At 29.8% G+C, this 14736-nt stretch overlaps 1 protein-coding gene across 1 annotated transcript; it reads right to left on the reverse strand.

Moving 5' to 3' along the window:
- Window positions 1-11083: 11083 nt before the first annotated feature.
- On the reverse strand, window positions 11084-11827 carry LOC112703037 (uncharacterized). Its single transcript, XM_025754339.3, has one exon. The coding sequence runs from the start codon at window positions 11721-11723 to the stop codon at window positions 11487-11489; it is 237 nt and encodes a 78-aa protein (XP_025610124.1). The 5' UTR covers window positions 11724-11827; the 3' UTR covers window positions 11084-11486.
- Window positions 11828-14736: the final 2909 nt, after the last annotated feature.

Genomic DNA, 14736 nt, shown 5'->3' on the forward strand with positions numbered 1-14736 from the left:
TTGACAGATCAATTATAGTTTTCATTCTTCTTCTTCTTTCTTTTCTCTTGATCTTACTAGAAAGCTTTCGATCTTAATTCAATTGGTTAGTTGTCTTGGAAAAGAAACTCTCCATAATTAGATCTCCTTTGAGCCTTGGAAAAGGGATGAGGAGATCATGCTAGAAATGTTTTCTCATGTTGGACCAAATTGGGGTCTGGGCGGATATAGTGACATGTAATGCTCCCAACACTTTGATTTGGAAATACATGTGGTATAATCAGTGACCACACTTCATCTCTTCCCATGAGTAATTAAATCAAAGAATTGGGCAATTGTTCAAGCTTGGAGATATTGGATTACCAAGGAATTGGGATCCAATCACTTAAGATTGCCAAGGAGATCAATGAATGCATTGATTGAGGAAGAGATGAGAATGAACTTGATCCGAAAAATGCAACATCTCCTGAACCCAATGATTACCCCATTTCTGATCTTACCCATTCTCTTTACTTTTTGCCATTTATTTTCATGCTCATTACCCGAAATCCCCATTTAAGATTCTGCACTTTAATTTCTGTCATTTACTTTCCAGTCATTTAAATTTCTGCAAGTTCTCAATCTAAATTCTGTTTAGCTCAACTAGCATATTCTTCAAACTAAAGTTGCTTGACCAATCAATCCTTGTGGGATTCGACCTCACTCTATTGTGAGTTTTACTTGACGACAATTCGGTATACTTGCCGAAGGGAAATTTGTTGAGAGACAAGTTTTCATTCATCAGTAGTAGTCTTAATAATAGTGGTCCTTGCCCTCGCTCTTGAATAGTCTGTTTAGAGGGCTAGCTTTTTTTATTTATTTAATAATGTAGATCGGGTCCCAGTCTAGGGTGGCTCTTGTGAGCCGGGCCCTGTAGGCATTAAAGATTGAGTATGTACATATTATAGTAAGTAATTAAGTATAAACTGGGGTTTTGTGATGAATTTTGCCTCCAGGCATTTCATGTATGATATGAGTATGCTATGCTATGCTTTTTTTTGTTTCCTGTATTAACTACTTAATTTATAATTATTACAATATGTGCAACTAGATACACGATTCTCGACTAGCGCTACCAGCTCCTATGTATACACTTAATATATGGTCTAAAGTAACTATAGTCAGCTAAATAGTAGCACTTGGCTACTAGCCTTGGTCATGACAGGCTAGAAGTTGGATCGTTATAAGGGTGGTTCCTGCAAGAGACTCTGACGCTTAAGTTAGCAAGGGCTTTAGGCAGGTTTTTTTTAGTAGATTAGAGCGTTCATATACCTGAGGGGTGTCAGTATATATATAGTAGAGTTAATAACCACCTTTTGGAGTAGTTCTACCTTTATTGGTGGATAACCATTCCCTTTATCTTTGAAATTTATTGGAATCTATCTTTTACGGGAGATAGAGATAGTAGGAGAGATTCGGGGAGATAGTTACTTGTTTGGATAAGTAAAACTGGACCTTCCTATCGTGTCCGACCTCTTAAGAGGTCGGGTAAGTTAAAGAGGCCACTCCTTTTGGGTGGGCCTTTTATCCTTTCTGGGAAATGTCTTTAAAGAGGGGTGCAAAATATCTTTTTTACCCTTTCTTTCTTATCAAAGCCACATCTCTTCCTTCTCACTTATTTTCCGTTTCTGAAACACTTTGCATTTCATCATTTCCTTCATCGAAAACTCCTTCATTCTTCTTCCTTTGTTCTTGATTCAGAACCATTTTCCAGCTTCAAGATTTCTCCATCTTGATTCTTTTGAAGACTTCTTTGCACTTCGAACATGAACGTTCAAGTTTTCTTGTTGTTTGACATGCTCTTCCATTTTTGCATTTCATCAAGGTTGGTGTTTTTATCCACTTTCTTGTTTTTTGTCTTTCGATTGTTTTGAGTACTTGTGCTTGCTTGGGATGATATGTTGAATGATTATTTGAAATATTGCTGGTGATGGGGGTTTTGAACTTCCTTTAAATGTCACTTCTTGTGTATTCTTGAGAACGTTTTTTGAAATTGTTTGCTATCAGAGATTGTTGCTGTGTATTGCATTGTCCCCCAAATGACGTCACTTTTACTTGCTCAAAAGTGACATCATTTTTTAATTGTTGAATTTGTTTGTGAAAACATTCTTTTGAAATTGCTATTTTATAAAAATCTGACTTCCTTTGCTTGGTGTCCAAGTTTGTTTCGTGACAGCTTCTTTGTTTGTTGTATTTGTAGGTATAACTTTATGTATGGATTTATTATTCACGACATGTCAATGAAATTCCCTCTTATCTTTTTACTTGGGTAGATACTTTCCTTACTCCTTTTCCTGTGATTGATAGAGAGTATGCTAAAACTTTTCAAAGGCACCATAGGTTGTGTGAGAACTGGGAAGATAAGAGAAACTACGAGATAGTAGTAGCTGATCTCGAGGAGAGGGTATGATTTTTCTCATTAGATAGGTCAGAACGCTCCTTCTTTTGCGCTTATGATTGTTTTTCACTAAGATGTTAGGCTTCTATTTTCCAAATTTGAGATTAATTTCCTCTAGACTTGCAACATCACACCTTTCCAACTTCACCCTAATTCTTGGGTCTTTCTGAAAATACACCAACTTCTATGTTAGAAGCTTGATATCCAACCTTCTCTCAAAGTTTTCTTTTACCTCTTTGTCCTAACCAAGCCCTTTAGTTCAAAAAAGCTAGCTTGGCTTTTCTTTGTGTCGTTTAGAGTAGAAAGCTTTTTTCTATTTTTGACGAGTGCTTTCATGATTTTAAGAATTACTTCTTCAAAATTTGAGCTATTGAAGATGCCCAACCTTTCTTCTTAGATGAGAATGATGAACCTTGTTTCCTGTAATACTAGAAAGAGAAAACCATGATAGCCAAATACAATATAGATTATTTAGATCACCTTGAGAAGAGTATAGTTAGCTTGTTTCAAGAGTGATGGGACCAAACTCCTTATTTGGACACCAAAAAGTTTTTAGGAGATCCTAGTCAACTTTAGTTCAAGCTATGTAGCTTTCTTACCATGTGCTTATAAATTTTGGTTGTAAGTTTGTGTTAGCGACTAATATACTTTTACTTGTAGAAAGAATGGCTCGCAAGTCAGCTACCATAAAGACACTCCGGGCCACTAGAAAGAACATCGTGACTTGTGGCATACAACTAAAGGAAACATGTGATACCTCTACCTGATATTCTCCCTCCAAGTCAAACTTAGATGCCACAGCTTCAAAAAAGATTATACCCATCCTGCCATCTCGGCTAATTCCTCCTGACTCTCCTTCGGACAGTTCCGTGGTCCGTCCTCCAAAAAGACAAAAGACTGCTGAGAGGGAGAGTATTTACGATAAGGCTTTTGACGGGCTTGCTTGGAGTGAAAAACACATTCTCCCCTACAGCCATATCAATATAGATGATATGGCCCTCAGGAACCATCTCCAACTCCTGGCCCGAGCTGGAATTTGGACAGTAGGTGTATGCGTTACCTTAGCCAAAGAATTGGAGAAAACTCCCTTTAGCGCCACCCACAGCTCCTTGGTGGCTGCTCAAGATGAGGTGGAGAGATTAAAGGAGATAAAGAAGGAGCTTGAAGAGGAGAGAGATAGGTTGACATCCGACTTGGATAAAGCTCGAGCCAAGGCAAAAAAGGCGGAGGCAGCCTTGGTCATGTCGGATGGATTGAGGAAGAAAATAGAGGAGAGCTATACTTGTGTTTTTGGGGAGAGGCTTGACCTTGAGGAGGAGCTGGCTAAGACCCGGAATAAATATGCAACACTTGAGGAGTCTGTGATCGAAGGAATGGATGAAATGTTGATGAGCAGATATTTTATACGCTTTTTAGCATCATTTTCATATAGTTTTCATCATGTTTTGTTTAAGTTTTATTATATTTTCATAGGTTTTAGTGCAAAATTCATATTTTTGGATTCTACTTTGAGTTTTTTATGTATTACGATGATTTCAGGTATTTTCTAGCTGAAATTAAGGAGTTTTGGCAAAGTCTGATTTAGAGACAGAGAAAGGACTGCAGATGCTGTTGAATTCTAACCTCCGTGCACTTGAAGGAAAATTTATGGAGCTACAAAGGTCAAAATGGGGCAATCTCAATGGCTATGGAAAGCTAACATCCAGGGCTTTCCAGAAATATATAATAGTCTATACTTTGCTTTGAAAATGAAGGCCCAAAATGGGCATTCAACGCCAGCCACCAGCCACATTCTTCGCGTCCAACACCTAAAGGGGAGTAGCTGGCATCCAACGCCCATTCATGAGTCCAAAGCTGGCGTTGGGTGCCCAAATGGGAGCATTAGATTAGTATATATAGACAAGAGTTCACCCTTGTTAGGAGCTCTTAGACACTCTACATGTTTTTCAATACTTTTCTGTAAGCCATCAGTCATTAACCCCCTAGGTTAGGGTTAGGAGCTCTGCTGAGTTTCATGGATTAATAATATTACTGTTCTATTTTCAATACAATTCTAATTGTATTATCTAATGCATTCTCATTCTTCATTTCATGAATTGAGGGTGACCCGTGACAATCACCCTTGTTCTACATGGGTTCCGTGTGAGTCCTGACCCGGATAGCGTTGAACTAAATCTAGACATTGCATTACGGATTCCAATAAAGCATCTGAGTAACTTTGAATATGTGACATGAAATTTCATTGACTATGGGTGTGTGAGGTCTCTGTGGCGTTAAGCCTAGAGTCAGAGAAGCAGCGCTTTCTGATCCAGAAGATCTGCCTTGTCTGTGGCACCTTGAGTAGGATCGTGAAGGAGAGTGGATTTCTTAGAGCTTCATCTTCTGCAATGGAGAGAAACCTAGAGGTGGCTTGATGAGAGGACATGAGTCACTTCAAGATGGTGGATTGCTACAGTAGAGGAGATTAACTTGATGAGAGAACATGGGTTAATCACTTACGACTGCCATTGAATGAATCAGAAAGCTATTGAAGTAGACAGTGAGAAAAGTTAATCCGGAAAGACAAAGCATCTACGAAGCCTTAACTAATCATCCATTACTATTTTCACAATCAAAATGGTATTTCTATATTCTTTATTCTGTTTATGCGTTTTCTCGTTACAACTATATTTTCTATCCGTCTAACTAAAGATCTGCAAGGTAACCATTGCTTGCTCAAACTAACAATCCTCGTGGGATTGACCCTCACTCACCTGAGGTATTACTTGGACGACCCGGTATACTTGCCGGTCTATCTGTGCAAAACTTGTGAAGTCAATTTTGTGCACCAGATATTTGCAAACCTGAAAGCCCAGATCCAAATTATTGCTCCCAAGGCGTATTCTTCTTTGTTAGCCATGATAATATTGTGGTAGATGGAAAGATTGTCTCGGCTATTGAGGATGATGAGGAGGTTCCTTTTTCCGACCCGAAAGTTTCGGGTGCAGAGGTCAATCAGACTCCTCAAAATCCTGAGGTTCTCCCCGAGGTCATTAACGTCGAGCTTCCTCTTTTGCTGAGTGGTCCTATTCCAATTGTTTTGGTTTCCGAGTATGACTCGACTCCTTCAGCCCTAGCCAAAAACGTTGTTACTAGGGATGATCTTAATCCTTTGTAGTTTCTTTTCGTAGTTTTTGAATGGCCCAATGTGTGGGTCATTTATGAACAATTTTTTATTTGTAATGGCTTATAACTTCCTAGATAATTTATTTTATTTTAGTTTTAGTTTAAAAAACTTTTAAAATTTGTGTTAAAGAATCTTTCTTCATTTTGATAATGAATTTAGATCTTCGAATTAGTTCTTAGCCTCTTCAGCCATTTAGTTGAAGATTGTGTCTTAGCAACTTTTAATTTTGTTTTTTTACTAACTTAAAAGGTAATGTCAGTGAGTAGATCAACATATTAATTTCCTTTGTAAGTTCCGACTTTGTATAGTCGAACTATATCAAGTTACTTTTACACTTTGTTTTTGTCTCGCCTTAATTTTGAGGTTGATTTAACGAATTGTTTACATAACTACTAACATTAATTTATACCTCGTTACTTCATCTTGCCGACCATTCCAGGTCGGGTAATGATTTTCGCGGTTTATCGAGCTTAAATTAATACGTTTTTATAGAAAACTTATATAAAAAAAATAAATTATCGTTAATGAAAAATGATTTACATAAGTTTGCTACCAAGGGCTCTTCATTTAACTTAGCTCTTATTATGGGCCTCATTAAAACCCCCTCAGAAAAACCCTTCTTGAAAAAAAAAAACTTAAAGACAGAAAAAAGAGTACACTAGGGAACAAGATGCACTACCTAACAGCAGTACTTCTTTAGGTTACATGCATGCCACGATCTTGGGAGTTCCCTTCCTTATAGGTTGAACACTTTGTAGTAACCTTTTCTTAAAACTTCAACAATCTTGTAGGATCTTTTCCAGTGTTTAGCTAGCTTTCTTTCTCCTAAATTCTGAATTCCGATATCATTTTGAATCAGTATAATATCGTTTGTGGTGAAGTTTCTTTTGATCACCTTATGATTATACCTTAGGGTCATCCTTTGCTTCAGTGCTTTCTCTTTGATCCAAGCTTACTCTTGGACTTCTAGGAGGAGGTCGAGCTCTTCCTTTTGGACTTGGTTATTGACCCCTTCATTGTATAATATAACCCTTGGTAATTTTTCAGTATTTTCTATAGGAGTCATGACTTCCATTTCGTAAGCAAGTCGGAAAGGTGATTCCCCTGTTGTGGAATGAGGAGTTGTCTGATATGGCCATAAAACTTGGAGAAGCTCATCTACCCATGATCCCTTTGTGTCTTGTAGTCAGCGTTTTAATCCGACCATTATGACTTTATTTGCAGCTTCGCTTTGTCAATTAGCCTGAGGATGCTCCACTAATGTGATTGATACTTTATCTTGATGCTGGCTACCAAATTCTGAAGGTCAAGTTGGTAAATTAAGTCCCATTGTTCGTGGTGATTGAGTGAAAAACTCCAAACCTTGTGACAATGTTCTTGTAGAGAAACTTCCGACTTCGTTGGGTCGTGATGGTTGCTGATGGTTCCGCCTCGATCTACTTAGTAAAATTGTCAATCCCACTATGAAGTATTTTACTTGTCCTAGAGCTTGAAGGAATGCTCCGAAAAGATCGAGACCCCATTTTACGAATGGTCATGGTGAGATGACGTTGATAAGCTCTTCGGGAGGCGCAACATGAAAATTGGCATGCTTCTGACAAAGTGGACACTTTTTGACAAACTTAGCCGCTTCTCTTTGCAAGGTTGGCAAGAAAAAGCCGATCGGATCACTTTTTTTGCTAGTGATCGAGCTCCCAAATAGTTTTCACATATGCCATTATGTACTTTTTCTAGGACCTCCTTCTTATTACAAGTCAGGACGCATTTTAGGAGAGGTGTTGATACCCCTCTTTTGTATAGAATATTGTGAAATAAGGTATAATTTTGTGCTTTCCTTATGAACTTTTGAGCATCTCTTTCAATTTCAGGAATAAGGCTATCTTTTTGGAATCTATCTTTCAATGGAGACAGAGATAGCAGAAAAGATTCGAAAAAAGCAGTTACTTGTTTGGATAAATAAAACTAGACCTTCCTATCGTTTCCGACCTCTTAAGAGGTCAGATAAATTGAAGAGGCCACTCTTTTTTTATAAGCCTTTTATTCTTATTCTGCCTCTCTCTTGAATCAGAAAATGGATACTAATAAGAATAATTAAAAAAAAAGAAATATTTAAAAAGTTATAACATACAATATTATTTGTATAACATAAATTATTTTAAAATATGTAATGTTTTAGTTTAACAAAAAAATTGTTAAAAAATATAAAATTTTAGTTATATAATATAAAAATATAATCGTAAATTTTTAATTCAAATTCCAAATTACACATATAATAATGGCAACTATAAAAACACACAGTATTGTAATTTCATCTCCATCTGAGAATAATACTTCTTCTCTATATCTATAACAACTACCACTAATAATATTAGTATTTTTTATATTTTCTCCTTTGAAATTATGTTTATCTTAAAAAAATAATGTTTACCGATTTTATGTGCTTTTTTTCATTTCTATTACTTGTTTTTTGTCTTTTATTTTCTTATTCTTTCTCTTTAATAAAAATGTTTACACACCCAAATAATTAAAGAAAGTACATAAGGAAAAAAATAAATAAGAAGAAGAAGAAATGATAAAAAAAATTACAGACAACAAAAACACAAAATAAAGCACATCCATATCAATCATATCAGGAGTCTACTAAAAGTCTAAATAAACTACCTATTAAAATTAATTATTAATATAAAATATATAAAATATAAAATACATAGTAAAATTAAATTATATATATATATATTTATATATAAATATATAATAATAAATTTTAATATATAAATAATATTTTTCATCCGTACACATGATTTAATATTTATTTGGACGCTACTATTTTAATAAAAAAATATCTTTTTTTAATAAAATAAGATTTTTTATTTTTTAACGTATTTGATAAATTTTTAATAGTAAAAATAAAAGCACTAGAAAAATAAAAATAAAATCATTTTTAAGAAGGTGTAATTTACATCCTTTTTCTAAAGATTTTTTTCTTTAAAAAAAAGATATTTTTACGTAATAAATAAACAAAAAATACTTTTATATTGTTACAACTAAATATAATTGATAAATAAAAAAATATTTTTACATAAAATATCTAAATATAAAAATACTTTTACTTTTTTATAAAATCTTTTAAAAAAAGATAACTAAAAAAAAATCTTTTCTTAAAAAACTTATTCAAACAAATCCTTTATTTGTCTTGATTATATAAAAAGTTTAGACTTATATAAAATAGTTTAAATCTTGACCTTAAGAATATAAGAAAGATGATCATACCACTTTGATGACATGCTTCTTATATATATATATATAAAATAAGGATGTTTTATTTTACTTATATTCAGCTTATTTTAATTTTAAAGTTATTCATTTTAAATTAATTATATTTTATTTAATTATAAATTTTTTAAATATATACAAATTAAAAAGATAAATAAAAAAATTTTATTAATCACAATTTATTTTTTTGATTATATGGTATTTATTAATATTATTTTTTTAATAAATACTCGTAATATATAATAATAGGTAAAGACTCACATGTGATTGTCTTCATATTATATATTACAAATCTTTACCTAATATATAATAATAGGTAAAGACTTAATAGTTAAAAAATTTTAGATAATATTTAGTCAAACTTGTCAAATCATCTAACAGTTCTTAAATATCAACTTTATATAAAAATAATTGTATGTGAGTTTTTTATCTATAATAATATAATAATATAATAAATATAAACTAATTAATAAAATATTAAAATTTAAAAATAATAACTATTTTTATAAAAACAAAATAAAAGTATTTATAATAAAAAAATTAAATTTTATATAATTATTTAATTATATCGGATTAAATGGTTTGATCGGTGACTTACCAATTATATCTTTTTTTGAATATTTTTTTTGAAAAAGATATTTTTTATATGATAAATAAATAAAAAATATTTTTATATTGTTATAACTAAACATAATTGATAAATAAAAAGATATTTTTACATGAGATATTCAAATATAAAATTATTTTTACTTTTTCATAAAATTTTTTAAAAAAATAACTCAAAAAAAATATTTTCTTAAAAACTCACGCAAACAAATCTTTAATTTATCTTAATTATATAAAAAATTTAGACTTATATAAGATAATGCTGAGCGCCTTAACATTTCTAATATTAGTTATATACTTATATGATTTCATTTATTTCGCATACCAAGGTTTTTGGTTAGGATACTATTTATATCATTTCATTTATTTCGAATTCCAAATACGCGACAAGGTGTCCGGAAAACGAATCTTTTCCAATTGTTAAAAAAATTTTGTCACCTCTCTTAAAAAAACTTTAAAAGAATAAAATATAATCTTTAATTTTTTATTATTCTTTTCTCTATTTTTTGAGTCTTTCTAATAAAAAAATCACACTTTATTTTTTTAATTATTAAAAAAATTAAAAAATTCATTCTCGTCAATTATATACCCATTATTCTTTCGGTAAGAAAATAACAAAATTCATTAAATAAAGAAACATTATGGGTGGGTGACCAGTCATTACTTTCATGAGTTCTATAAAAAAGTTAAAAAAATTGACCCTCCATAAACCAAACATCAAATATTATTTCAATATATATATTTATATCAAACGATATTTATTTAAAATTATAATTTAAATTCCGAAATGAAATAGTTATCACAAAAAAACAAGCGAGACAGAAACAAATATATCAAACAATATTTAAAACGTATTATTATTAGACATATTAAATTAATTATTTTTTAATTTGTTAATAAATTAAAATAAAACTAATTTTTTTATAACAATAAAAAACACATTTTTTATAAAAAAAATTAATTATTTTTAATTTTTTAACAAATTAAAATAAAACTGATTTTTTTATAATAATAAAATACTTACATATCATGTATTATTATTAAACGTATTAATAAATTAATTATTTTTTAATTTTTTAAAAAAGTAAAATAAAATCAATTTTTTTATAATAATCAATAACAATAAATCCAAATTATTTTAAAAATTTAATTATATTTTTAAATTTTTTAAATTTTTTTACAAAACAACAATAAGTCAGAAATATATGTCTTTTTATAAATTTTAAGATATTCAATTAAATGATAAAATTCAATCAAATCAAATTAAATCTAATAATTATAATACAACCAATTAAATTTATCAAATCAAATTTAATAATTATAATACAAATAATTTGATAAATCAAATTTAATAATTATAATACAAATAATTAAATTTATTTATTATTGTTGATGTAATAAACCAATATTATTCTAATTTATTAAAAAATAAATTATTAACCAATTTAATAAAAATATTCGATAATAACACAACACATACCTTTAAATATAACAAATATAAACATCTTTTAATAGTGCCCTTATTAGAATAGTCTCCTTTAATTATTGGAGTAAACATGTTCTAATTATTGGAGTAAACCTGTGAGAACGGATTAATACTGAAATATTATTAGACAACAATGGGAACCTTAAGGTAGTATTCGGATTACTTAAATACAAATAGGTCAATATTCTAGAACAAAAACACACGGACCTATAAACAATGTTTTTTTTTTCCCGATACTTATTTCTCGGTACTATTTTCAGATAAAATAGTATCCGAGTGCGGACTCGCCTACCAAGTACCAACTATAAATAAAATTAAAATATAAAATCGACCTAATATGATCATCCCTGTCTCTCTAATTTTCTTAAGATATCCATTTTCCTAAAAACGTTTCATGTGAAAGATGGTATTTTCAACCCTTACATAATTTAAGGTTTTTAACTGAATATATCCAGTTGACTAAACCAATTAACTGTCTAGTATACCATCTTTACATAAAAATTTTCTTACGAAAATAACTATTAATTTTCTTAACATGATTAGCCAGTGCCAGTGACTCCAAGGTCTTGCTTGTTGTCATCTTTGCCAGCACCAAAGACAGGACCACCTTTGCCAGCAGGGTCAGAGACCTTCTCCTGCATCTTATCGATCTGAATTTTGCCTTGATCCTCCTTTGAACGCAAGTCAGTCCTCGTTCTATTCTCTCCTCCTTCTACTGACTCGTACACCGTTGCTGTCCTTGCTTCTTTCGGCTGTGCCCCTTGTGCCCCTGACATCCTACCTTCCCTCCCTTCAATTCCTCTCCTCAATTTTCCACTAGTAACTACCAATCACTCTCTGTTCTTCAACCTTTTTTTTCGCCCCAACTTGCTGTATGTAATTGTGTGATACTACTATATATAATGCAGTGTGTTTGATGAAGTGAGTAAAACGGTGACAAAGTTGCATGTTGGTGGCACTGCAACCAAATATACCAAGATAAACCACGTGGAATTATTCCGCGTCTAATAACTTACACGTATATACACATGTGCCACTTATGCTTTCAACTTCTGCCACGTTTACTATATATTCTTTCTTTAGTTACGAGTCTATATCTATATCCTCTGCGCGAATAAAACAAAATGAAAAAACAAATTGTAGTTATTATATAGATTAAAAGAATAATATTAGATAATTAATTTAACTAACAAAAATATTTTGTATTAAATTTTAAATTTTTAATAATATAAAAATAAAATATTAATTAAAATTTTTAACTAATACTAATAAAAATTATTTATTTTTAAATAATTTTAATAAAAAATAATTTAAATATCTAATTTGACCTTTAAAAAATTCAAAATCGAATACTTTTTTAATAAATTTTAATTTATTGTGTCTTTAAGAATTATTTTTATCGGATATAATGGTGTTTTCGTCATTTATTTTAAAGAAATATTAGTTTATCTTTTATAATATCTTTTAAATTTAATTATCTTATAATAAAATTTGTTAAAAATTTATTTTATTATTTATTTAACACATATATTAAAAATTTAATTTAAAATATTAAAGAATTAATTTATCCAATAAAAAGATTTTAAAAACTTTTTAAATAAATAAAAATTTATCGAAGTTTTTTTTAAAATTAATTTAAATGTTCCCTCTAAAAGAAAACCTTTAGTTTTTGTTTTGTAAAAATAGTTAATTTTATTTCAACTGATGTAGTGAAATGAATGATTGACTGCTAACTATGGTTCAATTTTGAGCCCAAATTATGCTTTGCTTTGTTTTAGCATGGAACATCACAAAACTGATGTGGGACGTGAAACGTAGGTTATGTGTACGCATGATGTTGTTTCATTAGTTACACAAACGATTGTTTATGATGTGCTTTAGTTGCATGAGACTCATGTCAAAAATAGAGTATTATATATCGTTGTCTTAAAGTTAGCTTTCTAACATGGTTAAAAATAAATCATTTGAATTTCTATAGTTTAAATTATACTCCTCTAAAAGTGAAGAGGTCAGGCTGTCAGGCACTTCACGTTAGACACCACTTTCATCATGTCACACGGGAACTGAAATTCATGCGTACGCATGACATTTCGGCCTTTTATTCCTTTTAGTACTTGGTTTAGAACGATGATTTGCACCTTTAAATTTAGTATTCAACTATAAACTATTACATATAGTTGAAAAGTTCTGGATATTTATTTTCTAATGACATTAAAATCACTTCATTTAAAACTTTATAACTCAAGTTATTTTTATTGGAGTATGAAAAAGTCAGGTTACAAATTCTCTTTGAACTTTTCTTGAACTTATTTCTAACTTTTACCATCTTCCTTGCTTTTCCAAAGTGCTCTTTGATTGTTCATCTCCTCATTTGTTATTGTCTATCATTTTTCATTCATTTTTTACACTTAAAATCACAGAATAACTCTAAAAGTGTTGATCAAAATACCAGAAAATCTCAATTAAAACAAGAAAAAACTCCAACTTGATTCAAGAAAAGAAATTCAATGAACATTCATTAAAAATATAAAAATCCTAATAAAAATAATAAATCACTACTTTTATTTAAAGAAATAACAACTAAAAATTACTAAATATGCACATGCTTCATTAGAACTACCCTACATCAAGGACATAAATGAAAATGTTCCACCAATAAAACAAAGAAACAATTGGAGAGAGAGAATTTCATTTCTTCCATCTAATTTCTTTGAGCTTCTTTGACCAGCTTGAGAGCTCCTATTACAATAAAGATAGAAAATTTTCGCATTCCTTCAAAGACCTGTATGTTCTTAACTCTCCAAATCAACCATAGTTATTGCGAGACTCCTCGTCTTTTTTCTACTTGAGATGCTACCAACTAAGTTTATTATTGAGACCACCATTTCTATGGAGTTTTTTTTTGGGTCGATGTAAAACCTGTATTTTTAAAACTTCTATTATAGATTATTTATTATTTATTTTGTTAATGTGAACTTATTAACTTTAGACGACTATTTCATTAAAAGTAATTACATTAAATTTATGATTACTGAAATTTAAATTAATTATAATTTATTCTATTAATTTAAATTATTTATTAGAAACTATTTTAATAAATAAAATTAAATTAATTTTTGTAATTATTATTATCATTTGAATTTGGATTAATTAAAATTATTATATAATTTTTTTATAATAAAATATTTTATATAATTAATTTTATAATAACTAGAGTTTAAATTAATTAAAAATTTTATATAATTTTTATTTATAATGAGATATTTTAAAAAAATATAAAACTATTATTATTATTATTATTATTATTATTATTATTATTATTATTATTATTATTATTAAATTGATATTTTATTTTTACCTGCTTTAATTAAAATAAGAATTTGTTTAACAATATTATTATCGGATTCGATATCTGTCAATATGAGTAAATATCAGTATTTTTTGATGAACTTAGAGTTGCTAATTTTTCATCATATATTTTTATTTACTATAATCATTATCTTATTAATGTCATTTATATTAGTAATTTTTATATATTTATCTCTGTATGTATTTTTACTTGTGTTTTAATTACCTTATTAATTATCCGTTTAAGATATTTATAACTTGAATTGCTAACTCAATAGCTATAATGCTTGACACCCAACAACTTCTATCCATGCCATCTAATCATCATTAACACCATTAATCATAGTCAAATTGCATGGCTAAATTCATTTTTGAAGAGAAAAAAGAAAGGGAAGCCGAGAGAGAAAGAAGAGAACTGTGATCCCTCCAATAATTTTCAAA

Source organism: Arachis hypogaea, chromosome 7, assembly GCF_003086295.3.
Source record: "Arachis hypogaea cultivar Tifrunner chromosome 7, arahy.Tifrunner.gnm2.J5K5, whole genome shotgun sequence".
In the NCBI taxonomy this organism is placed as follows: Eukaryota; Viridiplantae; Streptophyta; class Magnoliopsida; order Fabales; family Fabaceae; genus Arachis; species Arachis hypogaea.

Coding starts and splice junctions, on each gene's coding strand:
- LOC112703037 (XM_025754339.3), bottom strand. CDS start 11,723: ATGTCAGGGGCACAAGGGGCACAGCCGAAAGAAGCAAGGACAGCAACG.